Consider the following 21,034-nt stretch of genomic DNA (forward strand, 5'->3'; position numbering starts at 1 on the left):
AGAAGGCGTAATCACGAGACGATTAGCGACCGGAGCGTGCTATGTAAATACAACATAATTTATTGGTTCCATTTCAGAGGACTATAGTGGTATTCGTACGAGTGTCCTAACGATAGTAACAAGAACCGAGACTCACGTATGTACAGAGATTCCAGGACACAGGAAAAACCTTGTAAGGAAGAAGCGGTTAGTGGCACGGTTTGGTCACTGTTCAGAGAAATCTTTTACTGTAAACCCTGCTCCCCAACTCCCCCCCCATCCTAGGTAGACCCATCTACCTACCTCGGGGGCATCGCAAAGCTCTCGTCACGCAGCGGCGTTGCTCGGGCAAGCAGCAGGGCAAGGCAGGCGGTCTCTGGCCGCACCCCAGAGACTTTGGTTACGAGGTGTGTGCGGCTGAGCGGGGACGTGCTGCTCGGGAGGAGGGAGAGGGCTCCGTACCCTAACGGGATCCACGCAGTGAGGCTGGAGGGCAAGCAGCCCGAGGCCTTCCCGGCGGGGTCAGCGTACCACAAGGAGATGGGGAAGTGCAGGTGTTTGGGAAGACTCCCCCATGCCTGTCCTGCCAGCGCGGATCTCCGTCCCCCGCGGGGACAGCGCGCCCAGAGCCGGGGCTGGGCTGTGCACGGGGAGAAGCTCAGCGCAGAGCTGGCGTACGAGGCAAGAGCAGATTGGCCACACCAGCACTCCGGCACGGACCCCAGCACCAGCCCTGCTCTGGCCATCAAAAAGATCCAAGTCCAACTTGCAGAGGGAAAGCAAAGAGGGCCAAGCCTTGGGGACAGGGTGCCAAGTGGAGGGCGAGCACAAAAGCAGCTCTGTCCAAAAACTGGACTCACAGCCAGCGGAAGAGGTGCTGGAACCAACCAGCACCCCGGGGGATCCACGTACACCAGTATTTTTTCCCCTAATCCCCACGTAACCTCCCTTCACAGGTGGGAAAGGGGTGGCCGGAGGGAAGTACCGCTCCCAGGGCAGCCCTGGCTACAGGGCACGGCTCTGCCTGAAGCATCTGGGGCTCGCTTGGTGCCACTGCAGTGAGGGAAGGGGGCAGAGGCAGCACAGGGCGGCCCTTCCCTCCTCAAAGAGCGAGCACGTCCATCAAGTGGCCCAAAATATTTTCTTTTTTTTTTATAGAAATTACTATAAAAAACTAGTTTATCTAGAGCATCTTTAAAAAAATATTCCTGCAGTATCACAGTTTTACATTGAAACTCATTAAAAATATATAATTTCTTTAACAAAACGTCTCTGTTCTCCCCTTGAATCACGTCTCCAATGCAGGAGTGGGACCCGGAGTCCTCGGAAGAGACGCCGAGGTGGGAGCAGGAAGGTCTGATCTCTCAGTGGCACATCCGGGAGGTCATTTCCTTCTGTCAAAGGGACAGACAAGACAAGGGACCATGAATGAAGATCCAGATTGCCAGGTGAGGGTGTGGATGAAAAAAACCTCCCCTTGGTTTAGTCATAAATACCCTTCTCAGGCTCGCGGTGACACTAAGAGCTCCAGTCTGGGCAGGTCCCTGTTCCCCTCACCCCTCCCATTCCCAGGCACCGCAGGACACCCTTCCACTGCCCAACGGCTCTGCAGGTCTGCTTGGCTGCTCACAGCTTTAGAAACACCATCACCAGCTCCACCTTCTCCATCCTCCAGACTCCTTGGGAAGGCACTGGTGTGGTCCTTGCTTTTCAGCATGGGAAGTCAACTCAGGGAGGGGGTTTTAGCCACATCCTGGGTGCCTAACGGGGCCGGGTTCATGCAGGACACCCAAAAAACAAGGCCAAGCCAGCTGCTAGAAACGTGGGCAGGTTGCTGGAGAACAAGCCAACTTCCCCCAACTGATGCCCAAACGATCCTGGCTCAGCTGTGCCTGCACATCCTCACTCCCAGTTTCCTGACGGTCAAACTGCAAAGCCAACCCATGTCTTGAATTTGGGCAACCAGTTTTGAGAAGGTACCAGAGACCCCTGTGACTCCTCCACCCCCCAGCCCACCCCTTCTGTGCTGACCATAGACCCTGACAGAACAACGTGTACCCTAAGGCCACCCAGACACTCACCAGTGGTTCCAGCTCCTTGGTGTCTATGAGATTGAACTCTTTCACAAAGTAGTAAAAGTGCTTGTAGCAGGTGTTCACGTGGGCTTCCGACCCCATCTGGGTGATCCTGTCAAAATGGTGGATGTAGACGTGGACAAAGACCCGGAAGAGCCTGGAGAGAATCTTCTTCACTACCGGGAGGAAGTTCTTGGGGAAGGGAGTACCTGGGTGGGAAGACACGACCATGAGAAACGTTCAGCAAAGTTAAAACTGGTTCCTTGGGGCTAAAATAAATTGATAAAACGGACAGAGTGAGACAAAAGGGCTGCTGATCCCTGGGAATTTCCAGCTCCCCTCTCCTTTTGCCTTTCCGTTTGGATCAGATTTTTCACAGCACACATTTCTCAAGTGACAGAGTGCTGCACGCCATCGATCGCTGCTGGCGACCGAGAGCAAGAGACCAGCCTCGGAGATTCCCAGCAGCTGTTTCAGTGTGGCAGAGTTTTCCCCTGCTCCTACTTGCCATGTTTACATAAACAGTGCAGAATACGAGATACCACCGAGCAACTTTCCCATAAGAAAGAGTCAGTGCCGTGAACTCCCCGCAGTTATCTCTTATTTTGATACGTCTTTAGCTCTTTGGTTAAAAATTAAAGACGTTAAGGTCCTCTTTAAAGGCATCTGTTCTCTGGGATTTGTTCAGCCAGGGCCCTGCAGCAGAGCGGTGTGGCCAACCAGCCACCTCAGTAGAATATTACAGTTTAAAGTTCACACAGGTCGTTTCTGGAGGAACGAGGATTAGTTAAACCCCTTCAGCGCTCTGCAAGAGTGGCGGCGTTTCAGTCGGCATTAAGGGCGAGGAATCTGGTAAAAGCTGAGCTGAAAACAATGATAATAATTAAAAAAAAAACAAACCACAACCCTCCTGCTGTCGGAAACTTGTCTTGCCTCCCCGAACAGAACAAACACCCTGCTCAGAGTCCCCAGAGAGTTCTGCAGGAGAGTCCTGACTAAAAGCAACGCAGCAGTCGTTGGAATGGGCGGGGAGGATTTCAGTGTCTCAGCTGGCTGCGGAACTGGCTGTTTATGGCCCTGCTCTGCCCGCTGACACCAGGTTTAAGCAGCATTTTGGCCTGGGCGGAGAAGCCCCGTGGACACTCAGGTGGCAGATGTGTCCCAAATGCGTCACATCAGAGCTTAGACGGGACAAACGCCGGGGCAGGAGGGAGGGAGCTCTGCTGCATCTTGTTCTTCTGCATCGCAGAGGATGGGAACTCTGAATGGCATCGGTCACACCTACCTTATGCTTTAGCTACTGAATTCTCCCATCTCATTCAACACAAAATAAACAAAACCCCCAACGGTCTTTGTCCCCAAGCCAGTACACGAAGCTGTGTTTGGATATGCAGATTTAGGTGTTTTAGGCCAAATTCTCATTTCCATCACCCTGGCAATAGATAAAACACCGCCCCTCCCTCCGTGCACATGTCAGCATCCCACCCAGCTGCAACAAACAACCCGAGTGCATGCCAGGAAGCACTGAGCTAGAAAGGGCAGAGTCAGCTCACGCCAGCCTGTAATAACAAAGAGGCTAATTATGGAAACGCAGCCACCATCACCAGGCCGACGCAGAGCACGCGCGGTGGATCCAAGCTAGCAATCAACTCTAAGAGAGCTGTCCATCAGGAGACCACGTCCAGCATGGACTACCCGAGGGTCACGTCAGGGAGTGACTTTTCTAAGAGCAGCCTCTTGGTTTCGCTGCCTAGGCTCAGCTTGGCTTTCCTCTAGGACTCCACAGGGGATCTGGTACAGCTCTGGGTATTTTAGCACTCCAGAAGAGCTCTAAAGTTTCTCAGGTGCTTGGAAGAGCTTTCTACACTGCCAGGCTCTGAGCAGCCTGAAAAGAAATAGCTCTGCTACAAGGCTGACCTGTGCAACAGCATCTCCTGGAACAGAAACGGGACCCAAGGGCTCAAAGCAGAAGGCTCTGCACCCGCCTCCCTCTCCCCCCGCTGCCACTGGAACTGAACTCACCAACGTTAGTGGGAAAGATGTCCTCGTTGTTGATCTGTACCTCAATCCAGTCCATCAGGAGGTTCATGTACTGGGGAGCAGACAGGGCCGTGGGTTTTCGGTACTTGTGCTCGTCCTGCCATCTGTACTCGTACTTGGGTCCCCCCCGACATGACGGGGCAGGACTGCTCCGTGCAATAGTCACTGATGGTGCCGTAGATCAGGTTGATGCGGTTGAAGAAGTCCACCACGTGCACGGCCACCCAGTCATTCTGCTCCTCTCCTGGTGGCAACTGGACGGCAACTTTCAAGTCCAGGCCAGCGTTGAGCGAGGCCTGAGCCTTCTTGTGCAGCTCAAACCGCTGAGTCCCCGGCTCAAACTTGCGCTTGGGCCGGAAGGTTTTGTCTTTATTGAACACTTGCTTTAAAGCGTGGGACATTTTTCTTCTCCTCTTTCTTTTCCAGGTCCGTAGCAATGACAGCTGGAGACACAGCGCTGCTGGGCCACTTCCCCGGGCAGGGCTGGGGCGACTCTGATCTTCACAGAAACCTCCCTCTGCTCATCTGGTCCTGATCTGCAAGGCAGCACAGCAGGGCAGTGATTAGGAGCAGCTCTCTCAACAGGAAACCTTGCCTAAATCCCTTAGGAAGAGATCTGGGATACCATCTGGGCCCTCGCCCCAGATCTGGCAAGGGGGGGGAGGCCAACGCCAGCTTTCTTTCCTCCCCCCTTCTCTTCACAGCCCAGCTCGCAGCAGAGCGGCGGCTCCACTGTCAGAGGTGACCTGCGCTCAACAAAGAGTCACCCCTGCAAGGTGTCCCTGGCTCAGCGTGGGGATGAGGGAACCAGCCCCGCAGCCAAGCAGCAAAAGGAGATGTCAAGGCATAGTCCCCCCATGCCCCCAGCGTGGCCTCTGCAGGAGACGGCTGCTATTGACCCCAATATCCTCACACCAAGAGACGCAAACCCTGCAGAACCAAAGAGAAACTCCACCACCTCCTATTCAACTCCGACACACCAAATTGTTAAGAAGGGTAAAACAAGGTGGGTTTTACCTGGGACAGATTTTTCACCTACGCTCCCCCACTCCTGCATCGGAAAAGGTGGGGTTACGACAACCTACACTAAAGCTCAGACCTGCTGCCAGACGTATCCCAACAACGCAGCCGTTTGAGCAGGAGCTGCGTGCGCTGTCGTAGCTCTGAAGCCAGGACACGAAAGGGCAGAGGGGAAGAAGAAGAAGCAGAAGAAGAAGTCATCGCAGCTCAGGCACCCGGAAAGAGAATATCCTGAAATAACACCAGCTCTAAGAGCAGCCACAGTCTCTTCTGCAGGTGCACACAGCCCATAAACATATTTTTTTTCACTTCAGTTTAGCTCACTTCAAGTTGAAGGCCGGCTGAAAGCTGGAAGACCAAGGAAAGCTCACCTTCCTCTTCCAGTCTGTGGAAAAGACTTAGCTCCAAGAGGGTGAGACCCAAGTTAAGATCTTGAAAGGATGCTGACGAGAACCACAGCTCTGTTTATCTGTAGCTGATTATACCTCCTTTGTTCCCACCTCCATCCCCTCACATAATTTGTGTCAAGCTGCTCTTTGATGGAAGCTCAAGGCAGAAAGCTCTTGTATCAAAAATATTATTTTACATGTGCTCCACAGAGAAATAAATAAAGTAACAGAAATTAACTAAAGCTGATGCCTTAATCTGTCAAAGAAGAGTTCCCATGATTTTACATGAAAGCGAGCAAACAAATCCCTTTCACCAAGCAGAAATCGACTTAGATTTCTATTAAGCCACAGCATTGTTCAAATAGGTAAATAATATCCTTAAACCTTGGCAAGAAAATCCCAAATTCAAGGTCAAGGCTCCCTTTGCCACAATTCACCCCATCTCTAACAGATGCTCCATAGTGCTAATCAGTGTTTCTTCTCTGGAGAAAGATTAAAAAGGTTTAAACCAAGGCTTCTTGTTTTCTTATTTAATTACAGCAAGGAAGAAAACCCAAACCACTTCAGATCGTCCCACTAAGAACAGGCTCGATGTTTCCTAGTGCTGCTTTTCCTGTGGGAACGGGCTCGGGCTCGGTAACCTCTTCTGTGCAGGAGCAGAGAGATCCAAACTCCTGTGGCAACATGGCATGTGTTGGGAGAAACCGAGAAAGGATTTTAATGTGGTTTGGTGAGATTCACCCTGGGCTGCAAGGTGAGTTCACCACACAAAGCAGCTGCTGCGACCCCGTAAGCTACTGTGTGAGAGACAAAAAAAAAGAAAAATAAGAAAACCCCCCAAAAATGTGTCACTACGAGGTGTTTGCTCACGCCACAGACATGGTTAGAGGAAGTAGTGAACAGCACGGAGGGACATCTGAGCACGAGGCAGCAGCTTTGGTTCCCGAGAGCTGTGTCACGGCCTCACCACATCCTGCGGCCGAACGCCGGGGCGGAAGCACCGGGGACTGCGCCCACCCCACCGCGGTGCCACGTCCGGAGCGGCGGCAGGAGCAGCCTCCCAGTAACCACCAATGTGGAGAGCAGGTGCTGAGTCAGCAGCTATTTCCAGCAGGAAATTAGTCCCAGAGAAGCACTTGCACGTAATGATTTCCTTACACTGGAGATGTAGAAAGAAACGTCCTTTAAACCAAACAAGGCGTGAAGAAGCACGAGCATCGCCCCCCGCACAGCTCCCCGAGAACCGGCAGCATCCCGGCACGGTGTGACTCTGTCCCTACGTGTTTTCTGTGAGATCTGATCGCAGTGACCGCACTCGCACCCGCGCTGGCAGAAGAAATTTCTTTTCCAGAAGTTGCCATCTGAGCAGGGTGAAGAGGCTTTTAATACGGCTTATTTGGTATCAAGGCAGTATCCGCCCTACAAACAAACTTCCTCTTCCTGCGGAGCCATCACTCATGAGAACTGTGGAGCTCCACACAGCAGCAATCGTCTCGCAGACGATCCAGCATCTGGCTGAAGGCATTAGCAAAATGAGTAGCTAAGACTTCAAGCAGATGCAGCCTGTTTAATTATGGTCTTTGACTGCAACTGAGCTAAAAGAAACATTTAGCTCTAGGGAAAAAAAAAAAAAGGCACAGAGACCAAAAGCGTCCCTGACATTGCTTGAAGATGATATCACACATACAACACCTACTTCCAGAGGCAGGAGTCACAGCGCGGGCGGCACTAAGGCACTGCCTTCGCACAGAGAAAAGAAAGGTTAGGAACAATCACGATATGGGACATGCAAAGCACCTGAAGGGTATTTGCAAGCTTCAAAGATGAGGGAAAAAAAACCCTCCCCCACAAATAAACCTGCAGTCCATTGTGTTTACTCCTCCTCTCCAGCCAGCCAAGATTACAGCACGCGTCACTGGCGCTCCGAGAGGACCTTGGCCACCCCTCCGAGATCACCCAGCCCCACGCCACGGCAGCCTGGCCAGGGCACAAACCAACCTCCAGCTTCTCCGCTACTCCCAAGGACACGAGAGGAGCTGCTTGGTGTGATGCTGGTTAAGGAGGCGACTTGCCTGTCCAGCGAGGGGTGTCGAGGCCTGGCCTGTTTTCCCTTCCCAAAAGCTCATTTTCTCCCCGCTACTCTCACACCTCCAGTCCTAACGCCAGTTGCTGCTGACGGCAATCCAGGGCAGGGCTCTGCTGCTCCTCTCCCTCGCCGGGAATGGCAGGTCACGCGGTGCTGCCTGACTTTAAAACCAGGCTCTGGGTAGAGCAAACCCAGGCGGTCGCTTCTGCGGCTCTTGGACGCTTTTACACGCAGCTCAGAGGGGATACAGAAAGGGCAGACAGTCACCTCTGCCCAAACACCTACAAACTGCCTCCCCTTGCAAGCGTGCCGCGGCCGTCCCGAGGCTCTCCAGGCGCGAGCAGCGTTCCCTCGGGATCCTGCCCTCCTCGCAGAGGCACAACGGCCGAAACCCTCTTCCAGGAGTCCTGTGACTGCTCCATCAGCACCCGCCGGAGCAACACCCAGCGCTCCCCTCTGCTGCGAACACTGCGCAGGGGTTTAACAACAGCCAGGGATAAAAAAAAAGCAAGCGAGCACGTCAGCAAGCTCCTACCTGCGTTTCCAGCCTCGGCAGATTACTCGGCTATTGCTCAGCCCGTCTCTGCAACTTCTCGGAGCGCTCGAAGGCACTGAGGCACAGAGCTTCCTTTTTCAAAAGAGGGGGAGAAAAAAAAAAAGAAGTCCTGTTTCATGCGTGGCTGCAATGCAAAGGCTCCCGCAGGCTGGGGAGGGCTCAGACACGCGGCCACTTCCCTCCCCGTGACCCCAGCGCCGGGGCGGCTCACATCCTGCTGCCTCGCTGCTAATAAAACCCTTCAGCAAACCCCAGTGAGCAACGCCAGCTCTCAAAAGAATCGATTTCTCTACTTTCCTTTTAGGGCAGCCACGCTGCTGTCCTGCGAGCGCGGTATCGCTGCTCAGCGTTTGCACTGAGTCCAGCCGAAAGCTCCTTCTGAGGCTGGTTATAATTACAGCCCTTTGGTAACGAGCATGTGACAGTCACCCCGTCCCCACGGCTCCCCAGAAAGGAGAGGGGAGCACCAAGCCCCCACCTTCCCCCCGAGCCATTTCCAGTGGGTCCTCACCGCTCACGCCGTCGCTCACGCCAGAGTTTCCAGCACAGCACACAAACCCACCCACGCCAGTTTGATAAAGCACCCACAACAGATCAGACGCGTCGAGCGCTTCAAAGTAAAACCCAAATTTACAGAGCGCACCCGAGAAGCAAAGTGGCTTCAAAACAGACAACTTAAACAAAAAAAAGCCCAGACGGACGCACACGCACATTTTTTCCATAACTCCCCCCGCTCCAGCCACAAATACCTTCCCACGGCCATGCCGCACTAGCTCAGCGTCTCAGTATAAGATGATCTTGGTTTTCTACAATTAAAGGAGAGATTTTAATACGGAGAGCGACGATCAGATCGATTATGGCAAGCAGGGCTGGACCGGCACTAATGACAGCCAGTTTCTGTGCCTCCGGAGCCAGTCTGGCAGCCAACAAGCCAGCTCGACTTCACGGGATGAAGTTTTCAGCTCCTCCAATATGAGAAACAAAGGCCTGGCCCTGGGGTTGCCTCGGGCAGGGCAGGGCACGGTGGGGAGCGCGCGGGGCAGGCGAGGAGGGCCGAGCGCCTGGCCATGCATCACCCCTGCGAGCCAGCATGTCCACGTCAGCCAGCGTCCTGCCTGGCACCCCGTCCGGCCTCCCGGCCCACGGAGCTTTCCCAACAGCTCATCGTTGCCCTCTACAAGCTCTGTCGTGGTGTTTCTGTCTTTTCCTCCTGTGAGATCGCTCCACGCTGCTGCACAAGCAGAGCCCAGCACCTGCCCAGCGTCACCTTCTCTTGTTTTTCCTCCGTGCTCGCTCCTGGCAGCAGAACCTGCTCTGAAGTTAAAGCAGAGGGAGCAGCGAGCAGATCGGGCCCGGGCTGGGCAAACACACCAGCAGTGAGTTCATTCTGTTGCTCTGAAGGACAATATCCACATTTTTTTCTTTTGGAAACTGCTTCAGTAGCAGCTTCACAACAAACTTCACAGAGCCGTTCAGAAACGCACATTTCCAATGTCGAATTCCCAAGGTTTAGGCAAACAAAGAGCCCTTTCTATTTCATCACAAAGTCAGTTTTAAGAAAGTCCTGCTGATCTCCAGCCACCCCCCTACACGCATCCCCCCGCAATTTAAATCTGGAAATTCCGAAGTGAGAAACTTATACCTGGCACTTCCCGGAGCAGGACAGTCTCTTTACATGCCTCTAAGCCATGCAAACAGAGCCCATCTGCATCGCCATATACATAAGAAAAGGAAACAGCATAATAAAAGATCCAAAAATAGTTACACTGGGCTTTAATTGGCTTCTGCTTTTTCCCCTGAAAGGCTAATGCACTCAGACCAATTTTAAAGTCACAGAATCACAGACTGGTTTGGGTTGGAAGGGACTTTAAAGACCATCCAGTTCCAACCCCCCTGCCACGGGCAGGGACACCTTCCACCAGACCAGGTTGCTCCAAGCCCCATCCAACCTGGCCTTGAACACTGCCAGGGAGGGGGCAGCCACAGCTTCTCTGGGCAACCTGGGCCAGGGTCTCACCACCCTCACAGTCAACAATTTCTTCCCAATACCTCATCTCAATCTCCCCTCTTTCAGTTTAAAACCGTTCCCCCTCGTCCTGTCACTCCATGCCCTTGTCAAAAGTCCCTCTCCTGCCTTCCTGTAGCCTCTTCAGGTGCTGGAAGGTGCTAGAAGGTCTCCCCGGAGCCTTCTCTTCTCCAGGCTGAACAGCCCCAGCTCTCCCAGTCTGTCTCCAGAGCAGAGGGGCTCCAGCCCTCTGAGCATCTCCGTGGCCTCCTCTGGACTCGCTCTAACAGCTCCGTGTCCTTCTTCTGTTGGGGGCCCCACAGCTGGACGCAGCACTGCAGGGGGGGTCTCAGGAGAGCGGAGCAGAGGGGCAGAATCCCCTCCCTCGCCCTGCTGGCCACGCTGCTGGGGATGCAGCCCAGGATACCGCTGGCTTTCTGGGCTGCAAGCGCACGTTGCCAGCTCATGGTGAGCTTCTCCTCAACTATCACCCCCAAGTTCTTCTCCTCAGGGCTGCTCTCACTCCATTCTCTGCCCAGCCTGGATTTGTGCTTGGGATTGCCCCGACCCACGTGCAGGACCTTGCACTTGGCCTTGTTGAACTTCATGCGGTTTGCACAGGCCCAGCTCTCGAGCCCATCCAGGTCCCTCTGGATGCCATCCCTTCCCTCCAGCGTGTCACCACACCGCACAGCTTGGTGTCATCGGCAAACGTGCTGAGGGCGCGCTCAGTCCCACTGTCCGTGTCGCTGACAAAGATGTTAAACAGCACCGGCCCCAATACCGACCCCTGAGGAACGGCACTCGTCACTGGTCTCCACTTGGACATTAAGCTGTTGACCACAACTCTCTGAGTGCCACCATCCAGCCAATTCCTCATCCATCGAGTGGTCCATCCGTCAAGTCCATGTCTCTCCAATTTAGAGAGTGAAGTTAGTTTATATAATAAAGGGAAAAGCCCTGTTAAATTAAGCCACAGCTGGGGTAGGAGAAGACCCAGCAGCTCTGGCAGAGCCCATCAGGCAGATGGAAACGCTGCTGCAGAGCGAGAAGCCCAGGTCACCGAGCAGCAAGAGGCATTTTTGAACCGTCACGAGCAGGACGGAGGAGCGGGCAGTTTATCGCTGGACTCTGAGCTCAGGATTTAGATCAAGACCACGCGGCGATGACAGGGGGGAGGTTACGGGGTTTGTGTGACGGATACCGAGGGGAGGCAGGTCAGGGAACGAGCAGCGCTGGGGCTGGATAACCCCTTCTGGCAGGGCAGAGGGAAGGCTGCATCGCCTTCAAACCCTGCACGCGTGAAGACTGAATTTCCAGTGTGGGTTGTCCCCCCTTGTCGCCCTTCCAGGCATCCTTCCCCCAGCCACAGAGGGTGGAAAAGCCACTCGAGAAAGTAACTTTGGTGAAAGGTCACCCCTCCTACAGCTCCTGTCAGAGCCGCAGCGGTTTCGGAAGGTTTTCACACGTCCGCAGCGGGCTGGCGGCTGCGTGCGGAGGCAGAGCTGACCCGCCGCAGGCTTCGCCGACGCTGCGTCGAGCCGACAAGCTGGGTCACGACTCCAGGAGACAGGTTAACTGCACAGACAAATATTTCTAGGATAACCCACAGGCAGTGGGCGGCTGACAGCACGCCAAGAGCCGCTCTCTCTTTTCGAGGTCTCAGGGGCCATATTTTGCAGCCTGAAGACTTTTCGCTGTCCTCCAGCCTGGCTTTGTCCCCCACCGCAGGACTCGTAAGGGGCAGCGCGATATTTATCGAGTCCAAGCTGTGAGCTACGCGTTTCTTCCTGCTTTTGCAGGCTCCGTGTTACCGTCCTCACTGGGCAGGGATATTTTTGAACTAACAGTTTCATCTTAAAGGTCTTAATGATCTTAAAGGTCCTTTCCAATTCTATGATTCTATGATCTACTCTAACTTAGGGATCTGCCCCCACCCAAGGAAAAGGTAACACCGGTTTGGAGCACGGATTTTGCCTTCGGCTGATAAAATGACTAAAGCAAGAGGCAGTATTTTAACAGCGTGGCTACGGGTTTGAGATCACAGGAGGTGCCAGGGCTACGAGCTCCTTCACCCAGGGACTGAGCTGGAGCACGAGCTGGCCACACGGCAAACCTCACCCATGGCAGGGCGAATCCCACCCACAAATACCTCTTCTCCCCATGTTAATATTACGCTTTTTGGAAGAAAAGCAGTATTGTTTCTCACCGAAAGCAGATGCCCACGAGGCTTGCTCTTCCCCTCCACGAGGAGATATGGCAGTAACCCAACACGTTAGCTTGTCTCCAGGCAAGGAATAAGCCCACTGACATGGAGCTAGAGATCACCTCGAGACTAATCACATCATAACACCTCCTGCCACACAGCGAGAGGAAAAAGAAGCAAAAAGGCCCAGACAGCAGCCCCGAGAGAAGCCTGCAGTTCAGATGAAGAAAACAATGTCAGTACCTTTCAGCGCAGCCGTGGGTCTGACTCAGCTCCTGCTTCAAACTGAAACAGGTTTTGGATGGCTCCAGCTCATTTTCTGCTCCACGGGCTCCCCCGGAGCCAGCACAGAGGCACGCAGCCAGCGCCGCAATCCCCCAAACCCAGCTGGCACCCAGGAAATGCAGCCCCACAGCCTCAGGGCAGGCGAGGGTGAGCACCGAGGGGTCACAGCAGGATGCTCCCACCGTGGCACAGCCCTGCCCCGGCAGCCTCACCACCTTTGCCTCTTCTCAAATTGACTCGACACCAACAAAGCCAAGCACTTGGGGACTTCAGACTCTTCTGGAGGAAGTCCAAGGTGCTGCAGCACGATGGATTTTTTATTTGCACTGGCTTTGCACACTTTGCAAAGTGTTTTTTTTTCTGGCTTTTGCTGCCTCTGCTCCTCCTCTCTACTCCCGGGCCCCTTCACATTCTCAGAGCAACGGTTCGCCCCGGAGCCCTCTGTCATTTCATCGGGAGCAGGACGGCACTTCTAGCACGACGCTGGCTCCAGAGGGAAGCAGCAGCAGACCAAAGCAGGAGCCACAGATAACTCTGCCTCCCAGGGGCACCTGGAAAAGGGAGGATAAAGACGCAGCCTAAGGTGCACTCTTTATTGCAAGCATTAGCTGGATAGCATGTATTTCTAAAGATAAGCTCCTGAACCTCCAGCAAAGCTGGTTGTGGATCCACTTACAGAAGCATTTATGGCTCAAGTATCACAAAATACTCTCCTGTCTTATGAGAAATTAAAACTCACAAGTTGAAGGCAATTCTTTTCCCAGACCCGAACGCCGGGCGCAGGACTGGTTAGGTTTTGCACAGTCTCTCTTCTCTGAGCCCCCACACTTTCACTGCTGACAGGGGAAACATTTTTCCTTTGTGTACTGTGGCCACAGAGATCCCTGGCCCATTTACAGAGAGGCACGAGCCACAAAACATGGCACGTGTCAGTACAGCCCAACCTCCCCAAACGGGATGAGATCGCACCATTTCGGTTTGGGTGGTTCATCACATCCCATCGAAGAGCCACGTCAGAGCCACACGTGGCCAAGGAAGCGGCTGGCAAACAGCTCCCGCAGCAGAGGACACCTGAAGTCACGAAGGAGGACTTTGCTCAAGATGCTGAGGACGCTTCGAGCTCCCTAAGCCTCACCCAAGCAGCGAGGAGAGCCCGTTTCCATTTCTGACGATGGCAGAGTTGACCACAAAACCCCAAGGGACGGGACCAAAAGAGCATCCCAGATCCCAGAAGGTGGCCAGGCACAGGGAACCGGCTCCCTGCTCAGCGCCTCGACTCAGTTCCTCAGCGTAAACCAAGAGCATCAGTTTTTGCTACCACACCACCGAGCTGGTGGGAACTCCCAGCACTCGTCTCCTCCCTGTCTGGGGATTTCAAAAGGTTACAAGCTCGCCCTCCTGCCCAAGTTAACTTGAAAAATACGTGACTAAAACAGAAAGTGAATCTAAGATATGGAATATCCAGTCCAAGAAACGAAAACAGATAAACACAGAGCTGGATGTGAGCCTAAAGCTTGGAAAGGAAGCAAAGTGCAAGGACGAAGCCCTGGGGACTGTGATAAACAGGTGGCTGGGGAAATTTCACATCTCCTAGCAAAAATCCCCCCCTGCCCTGCGACTTGGCAGAAGATTTCCAGACCGGCAAGGGGTTTTAAACAAAGAAGAGATGGAAATTGAGGAAGTGTGGCCACTCCTGAGCTCCAAGCACGAGGAGAAGGGCATCTCGCCTTTCCCTAGCACCAGTCCCTGACAGATATGCTTTGTCCAAACATCTGTGCCACACGCTGGACAAGAGGATTTCCTGCCCTTTCCTTTTTGTCCATCCTTCTCACACACAGGAAGGGTTTTCTTTGAAGGAGTTGAGACTGTCGTACCGCAGAGGCAGCTGCTGTAAGATCAGCATTCCTGCGCTCGCAGCAAGAGACAGAAGCAGAGCGAGAGTTTGCTTTCAAGCGTCACAAGTTCTCCCTCGTGACAGCCGAGTCGCAGCTCACCACGATCAGAAAAAAAGTGGAGAATTCCTCATCCTCCCCAAGAGATTGAGGAGTTTGAACTCTGGGACTATGACAGAAACATTTATTAGCATAACTAGAGAAGGACAGGGGAGAAAGAGATGGAACAAAATACATGAGTATCCACTACTGTAACTTCGCAGTTACACTGGCAAAACCCTGACTCTCTGCGCTGTGTTTTTCCCTCATTACGGGATTTTTGCTCTTCCAGCACAGGCTGCAGCACGTCCCACCGCCCGGGCAGCCGCACAGGAGCCGTTCCAAGGGGAGGTGACACCACCAGCTAGGTCTCTGCTCAGGGAAGTCCCTACCACGCACCACAGCATCCCCTTGAAGTCGTTTCTCCTCCAGCACACGCTAACACAAGCAGAACCACGCTGTGCTCACACCCCCGGCCCCCAACCCACCGCCCTGGGCCGGCCCCGGGGGCTCTGGGGAGCACAGGGGGGTGTCAGGGGCCTCCCCCCCCCCCGCCAGAGAAGGGGCTTCAGGACAGACCACAGCTCCGTGAGCCCAAAGCCACGAGAAACTCGCTCGCGCCTCCCGCCCACGGGAGAAATAGAAATAATTAAAAAAAAAAAAAAAAAGTAAATTTAAAAGTCCCAGGGCAACAGGTTGCTCCTTAGGGCCGGCCCACCCCGGGGCGGCCCTACCCCCCCGCCGAGGCCTTGCCCTGCCGGCGGAGCACGGGCAGCCCCGGGCACCGCCACCATGGCGGGGGCTGGCGGGGACGGGGACCCCCGGGCAGGGCTGGGGACCCGCCCCGCCTCAGAGACACCCCCGGGCCCTCCTTCCACAGGCCCCTGCTCCCCTCCAGGCCCCCTGTGCTCGCCCACAGGCCCCCCCTGCTCGCCCACAGCCCCCCCGCGCCCCCTCACCTCGCCGGTCCCAGCCGAGCCGTGGCGGCGCGGAGGCGACTCTCCTCGTGCGACCGCAGCACCCCGCCCCCCACCCGCCCCGCGGAACTTAACGGTCTCCCGCGCGGCCCCTCTCGGCGCGCGGCAGCCGGCACTACTTTCTCTTAAAGGGGCCGCCGCGCCTCGCCGCTGCCGGCTCCTCCCGCGGGTGGGACCGGGGAGCACCGGCGGGGCCCAGGACGCGTTTTATATTTTATTTTATTCTATTTTACTTTATTCCATTTTATTTTATTTTAGTTTATGTTATTTTAGTCTATTTTATTATTTATCTTTAATATTTTATTTTACTCTATTTTTCTTCATTCTATTTTATTCTTTTTAGTTTAGTTTATGTCATTTTAGTCTATTTTATTATTTTCCTTTACTATTTTAATTTATTCTACTTTATTTTATTTCATTCTGTTTTCTTCTATGTTATTTTATTTCAGTCTATGTGATTTTAGTCTATTTTAGTCTGGTTTTTATTTTCCTTTACTATTTTATTTTATTCTATTCCACTTTATTTTGTTTCATACTATTTTATTCTACTTTATTTCATCCTATTCTACTTTATTTTATTCCATTCTATTTTCTTCTGCTTTATTTTGTTATATTCTCTTCTCCTTTATTTTACTCTTTTATTATCTTTTATTTTACTTTTTATTCTATTTTCTGTCTTTTCTTTCATTTTCTTTCATTTTCTTTTTTCTTTTATTTTCTTTTCTTCTACTTTATTTTATTTAGGTTTTTTTTTTTTCTCTGGAGCCCATTTCGCCGTGGCCGTACCCCAGCCCAGGGATGCTCAGGGGGCCGCAGTCCCCACCGGCCCTTGTGCTCAGCACCTCGGGGGAATTAAATTATCCATGAAAAGCGGAGGAGCCCCGACCGCGGAGGAAGGTTTTAACATGGTGGGACCGAAGAGTGTGATGAGGTGCCCCGGAATGGGAAGAAACGCTGAGAAATCAGAAGTAAAAATTAAATGAAGGTGGGGAAGGCCCCGGTTCTGGCGTGAGGCCAGGGGAAGGGCCCCCTCCGGACCCCCGCAGCTGTGTTCTCCTCCCCCTCTGCACTGCCCTGGTGAGGCCACACCTGGAGTAACTGTGTGCAGTTCTGGGCCCCCCAGTTCAAGAAAGACAAGGAGCTACTGGAGAGAGTCCAGCGGAGGGGTACGGAGATGGTCAGAGGGCTGGAGCATCTCTGCTACGAGGAGAGGCTGAGGGAGCTGGGGCTGTTCAGCTGGAGAAGAGCAGACTGAGGGGGGATCTTATCAATGCTCACAAATAGCTCAGGGGTGGGTGTCAAGGGGATGGGGCCAGACTCTTCTCAGTGGTGCCCAGTGACAGGACAAGGGGCAACGGGCACAAACTGAGACATGGGAAGTTCCCTCTGAAAATGAGGAGGAACTTCTTTCCTGTGAGGGTGCCAGAGCCCTGGGACAGGCTGCCCAGGGAGGGTGGGGAGTCTCCTTCTCTGGAGATATTCAAACCCGCCTGGACACAACCCTGTGCAACGTGCTCTGGGTGCCCCTGCTTTGGCAGGGGTTGGACTGGATGATCTCCAGAGGCGCCTTCCAACCCCAACCAGGCTGGGATTCTGTGAGTCTATGACCATCCTCCAAGAAGCCCAGCTCACTGCTGGCACCTCCTGCCCTTCTGCCACTCCAATAACTTTCTTATTTTCCTCATTTCCATCCCAGCTCAGTTGAGTTTGTCAGAGGGGAGGAGCTGGAGGGGGGTTTTGGCAACATCAGGAGGCGCATCCAGCCCCGGTTCTCCCCCAGGACAGGGTGAAGCCGGGCAGAGCGAGGCCAGAGCCGCGGCCGGATCCAGCCCTGACCTTGGCCGGGGTTTCGGGGCGGTTTGAGTTGCCTTGGTTTGACTGGGGGGTGGGTGGTGGAACAGGAGAGGCCGAAGGGATCGGCACGTACTTGGAAGTTTAAAGTCATAAAAAGGAGAAGTGGAGGAAAACGCAGCTGCTGGTTCAAAGGGAAATTTTCACAAGTGTCAGAAGGAGGGAAGTCAAACGCAGGTGGGAAGTCCCTGGGAAGCCTGAAACAAAGCGAGCAGAAAGCACAGTGGTTCCCTGCACCCTGTGGGGCTCCCTCCCTCCCCTCTCCCTCAGGTCCTGCACTCAGAAGGTTTTTCCTATGCTCCTGCCACTTTGCCAGCACAGTGTGACAGTGCTGGACCTTAATCCTTGTGTTAATGCTACCGTGTTTCCATCACAAATTTTACCGGGTGCCAGGCCAAGAGGAATCACAGAATCGTTTTGGTTGGAAAGGACCTTTAAGATCATCGAGCCCAACCGTTAACCCAGCACTGCCAAGGCCACCACTAACCCATGGCCCTCAGCACCACATCTACACGGTTTTTAAATCCCCCCAGGGATGGGGACTCCACCACTGCCCTGGGCAGCCTGTGCCAGTGCTTGACAACCCTTTGGGTGAAGGAATTGTCCCTGATCTCCAATCTAAACCTCCCCTGGTGCAACTTGAGGCGGTTTCCTCTTGTTCTATCGCTTGTTACCTGGGAGAAGAGGCCAACCCCCCCCTCGCTACACCCTCCTTTCAGGCAGTTGTAGACAGCGAGAAGGTCTCCCCTCAGCCTCCTTTTCTCCAGGCAAAACAGGAAGAGACAGAAGGGGCTGATTTCTGTCTTTCAGTTTCTAGACATCTCATTAAGACCAGAGCTCCACGTTTCACAAGTGCTTAGATTTTAGCTGTAATTGCGATCCAAAAAAAAAAATTAATGCAGCTTTAACTGAGGTTGTCTGAATTATTTTTTTGTTTCCTGTAATTTTGGTGTTAGTGACAGCTGTTGCTTGCAATGCTGCCTTCCAAAGGACTGCTAAAACCTGACCACCTGACCAGTTATTCAAAGCATGTAAGAATCAAAGCTTTGGTGCCTGTAAAAATCAGGTCAGTTTAAAATACAAGAGATGAACAGCATCATTCCAGCCTCCTTGTCTGCTCATGTACTTCACGCCTTCGGGCTGTTGCCGCTGACAGAGCAGATATATGACACACACATCAGGGACACAGGACTGGCAGGACTCCCCCTGCCGATGCACACCAGTCCCCAGCCAATAAAAAACCCACCACCCCAGCCCAGGGTGTTAGAAATGACTTCTTACCTCCTCCAGAGCTTTTGGAATGAGATTCCTCTTCCCACCCCCAAAGACACAAGCAGTCAGAGCTGGGATACATCCATGTCACGGTTTTGGGTCCACACAAACTGGAAGGGTCTTATAAAAAGGGCTATTTACAAAGGCAAAAATTTAACTTTGTTTTGAAAGTTTATTGGATCATCTTGACACAAAATCATTACAGCAGCTTGTGGTATGTTGTTTTCTTTTTCTTTTTTTTTCTTTTTTTTTAAGGGAATGTTGATAGCAAATAAATTTGTGAATGTAACACATCATACAGGTTCAAAATTCTAGAATCACTGCACAGGATTCTGTAAGAGAAGACTCTACATGCTAAAGTGACAGTTTTCATCCATGAATTAAAAAAAAAAGAAACACTAATTGAGGAACATTATCCTTTAAGACAATTTTAATATGTTCAGTTTCTAATACACAAACTGGCTGACCAAGGGAGGTTGACCAATACCAAAACCTGCCACTTCAGCAGCAGTGAAGCCTGCTGCAAACACATCCCTGCAGCGCACAAGTGTGGTCAGAATATGAAGCTGGTCGTAGCAATCGAACCACAGCAGAGCCTCTGCAAAAACACCTCATATGGAAAGAGTGTAAAGAGCACAAGACACGCTTGAAGTACAGGACGTTCACCCAAAGATGATCAACACTTCATCCCGTTCCTCGTGTGGGGTTTTAGTTCAACTCCATGGGTATTGCTGAGCCTGTCGGAGTGGTGGTGGTGGTGCTGGAGAAGCGCAGAGCAACCCAACCCCTCCCTGGGGACCCTTTTGGGTAACAGCAACCAACAGCTCTTGACCCGTGGTGCTTCAAAGCAAAACCGTTCAAGTGTGTTTTCAGTTTGCTGGGGATGGAACAGCAAGTAAAAGAAGTGGGGGGGAAAACAAACAAACAAAAAATCGAATGGAAGAGATTTCGAGAAGCATCTCTGAAGGACACGGTGCCACCCCTTTCAGTCAGTGATTCCAAATGATTTCAATAGTGCAGAATGGGCTTCACTTTGCAGACCCTCTCCTTCTTCCCTCTCAAGCCTGCAGCTCCTCACCAACCCCTCCCTCCTGCCACCCGGGCAGGGAGAGCTCTGCTGCAGGCACCCAGTTACACTTGGCGCTGCTAAATCTGCATCCACTGCTGCGAGGGCAGGGCCATGGAGCTACGGGGACGACCGAGACAGCACGACATCTCTGATTTCACAGCACAGGGGGAAGGAACAGGGCTGGACCTGCAAACTGTTCCGAGTACAAGGGATTACACACGTGAGCGTTTCTCTAACCTGGTAGTGGTCAACCTCAGCTGGTGAGCGAAACGATACAAAAGCAGGAACAGACCCCTTTGCATTTCCAGTTTCTTGCTACACCCCAACTTTTAGGAATGTGAAATCGAAGTGGACTCAGAAAACACACGAGCAGAGACTGCTCAAAGGGGAGAGCCACGATAGACTCCATTTACAGGGGTGGACAACAGGAGCAGAGAACCAAACAGTAACACTTCCAGCCTGTTTCTTGCATTCAGTCACTACTCTTTCGGCTGTCACTAAAAGAAGGTTAAGGCTCAAGGCAACTACTATAAACAGAAACTCAAACATCCCAGTTCTCACAGGGCTCATTTGGATTAGCTCAAGGAGGTGGAGGATGTTTATATGCTGATCACAATAGATCTTGAGATAACAATAATAATAAATCATATTAAAAAAAAAAAAGAGGCCTTCAGGTCCAGCACCAGCCTCTGCTAGAAATATACATCAACTACAGCAGCCCTGAAGACATATCCCATGGCTAAGGATCAAGTCAACCTTCCCTGGCAACAAGCACAAGCAACAGACTCTGTGCTACTGTTGATAAAATTCTGCTTAGTCCACTGTCCCACGCAGATGGCAAGGTTTATCATGAGCTGCTGAATAAATAGCGCCCGCCCCTCCCTCCTCCAGTCATGTCACCAGGATCTCTTTGGGCTAGAAAGGGTTAACACCACAGTTTGTAAAAAGTTTTGAAATAAAAAGGTAACATACAGCCTTAAAATGTCTAAACTGCAAACAATGGTGGAGTTAACTGAAAAGCACGTGCCCCAGGATAGTACATGCGTACGAGGGAGAAACTTAACACTTGGGTCTGCTCGTCTTCACACATGAGGTGTGTTTCTTGTAGTTGGAGTATTTTATAAGGAATATTCAGCACTTGGACAATGTCTCTTTCATCTCATCCAACAAGTTGCTAAGCAGGGTGGAATCACTACATTTCCCATCTATGGATACAGAGTTCTCTCCCTTGGAAAGAGAAAGAAAAAAAAAAGAAATCCATTAGCTCCTCTTCTAAGCTGGGACAATTTTATT

General features: G+C 52.5%; 2 protein-coding genes across 2 annotated transcripts in view; both read right to left on the reverse strand.

Annotated features, from left to right (window-relative positions):
- Positions 1-1,167: 1,167 nt before the first annotated feature.
- Positions 1,168-15,580, reverse strand: MOB3A (MOB kinase activator 3A). The gene is given in 6 exon segments (XM_068420531.1): positions 1,168-1,373; positions 2,061-2,263; positions 4,077-4,221; positions 4,223-4,630; positions 8,125-8,217; positions 15,532-15,580. Coding segments are annotated over 4 exon segments (651 nt in total). The 5' UTR covers positions 4,496-4,630; positions 8,125-8,217; positions 15,532-15,580; the 3' UTR covers positions 1,168-1,343.
- A 3,314-nt stretch (positions 15,581-18,894) lies between these two features.
- The window catches only part of AP3D1 (adaptor related protein complex 3 subunit delta 1), a 44,878-nt gene continuing 42,738 nt past the window's right edge, over positions 18,895-21,034 (reverse strand). Inside the window, exon 32 of the mRNA XM_068420567.1 lies at positions 18,895-20,968. Coding sequence (XP_068276668.1) covers positions 20,873-20,968 — 96 coding nt within the window. The 3' untranslated portion in view covers positions 18,895-20,872. The remainder of the gene's footprint in view (positions 20,969-21,034) is intronic.

The sequence above is a fragment of the Nyctibius grandis genome, chromosome 31, assembly GCF_013368605.1.
Source record: "Nyctibius grandis isolate bNycGra1 chromosome 31, bNycGra1.pri, whole genome shotgun sequence".
Classification (NCBI taxonomy): Eukaryota; Metazoa; Chordata; class Aves; order Nyctibiiformes; family Nyctibiidae; genus Nyctibius; species Nyctibius grandis.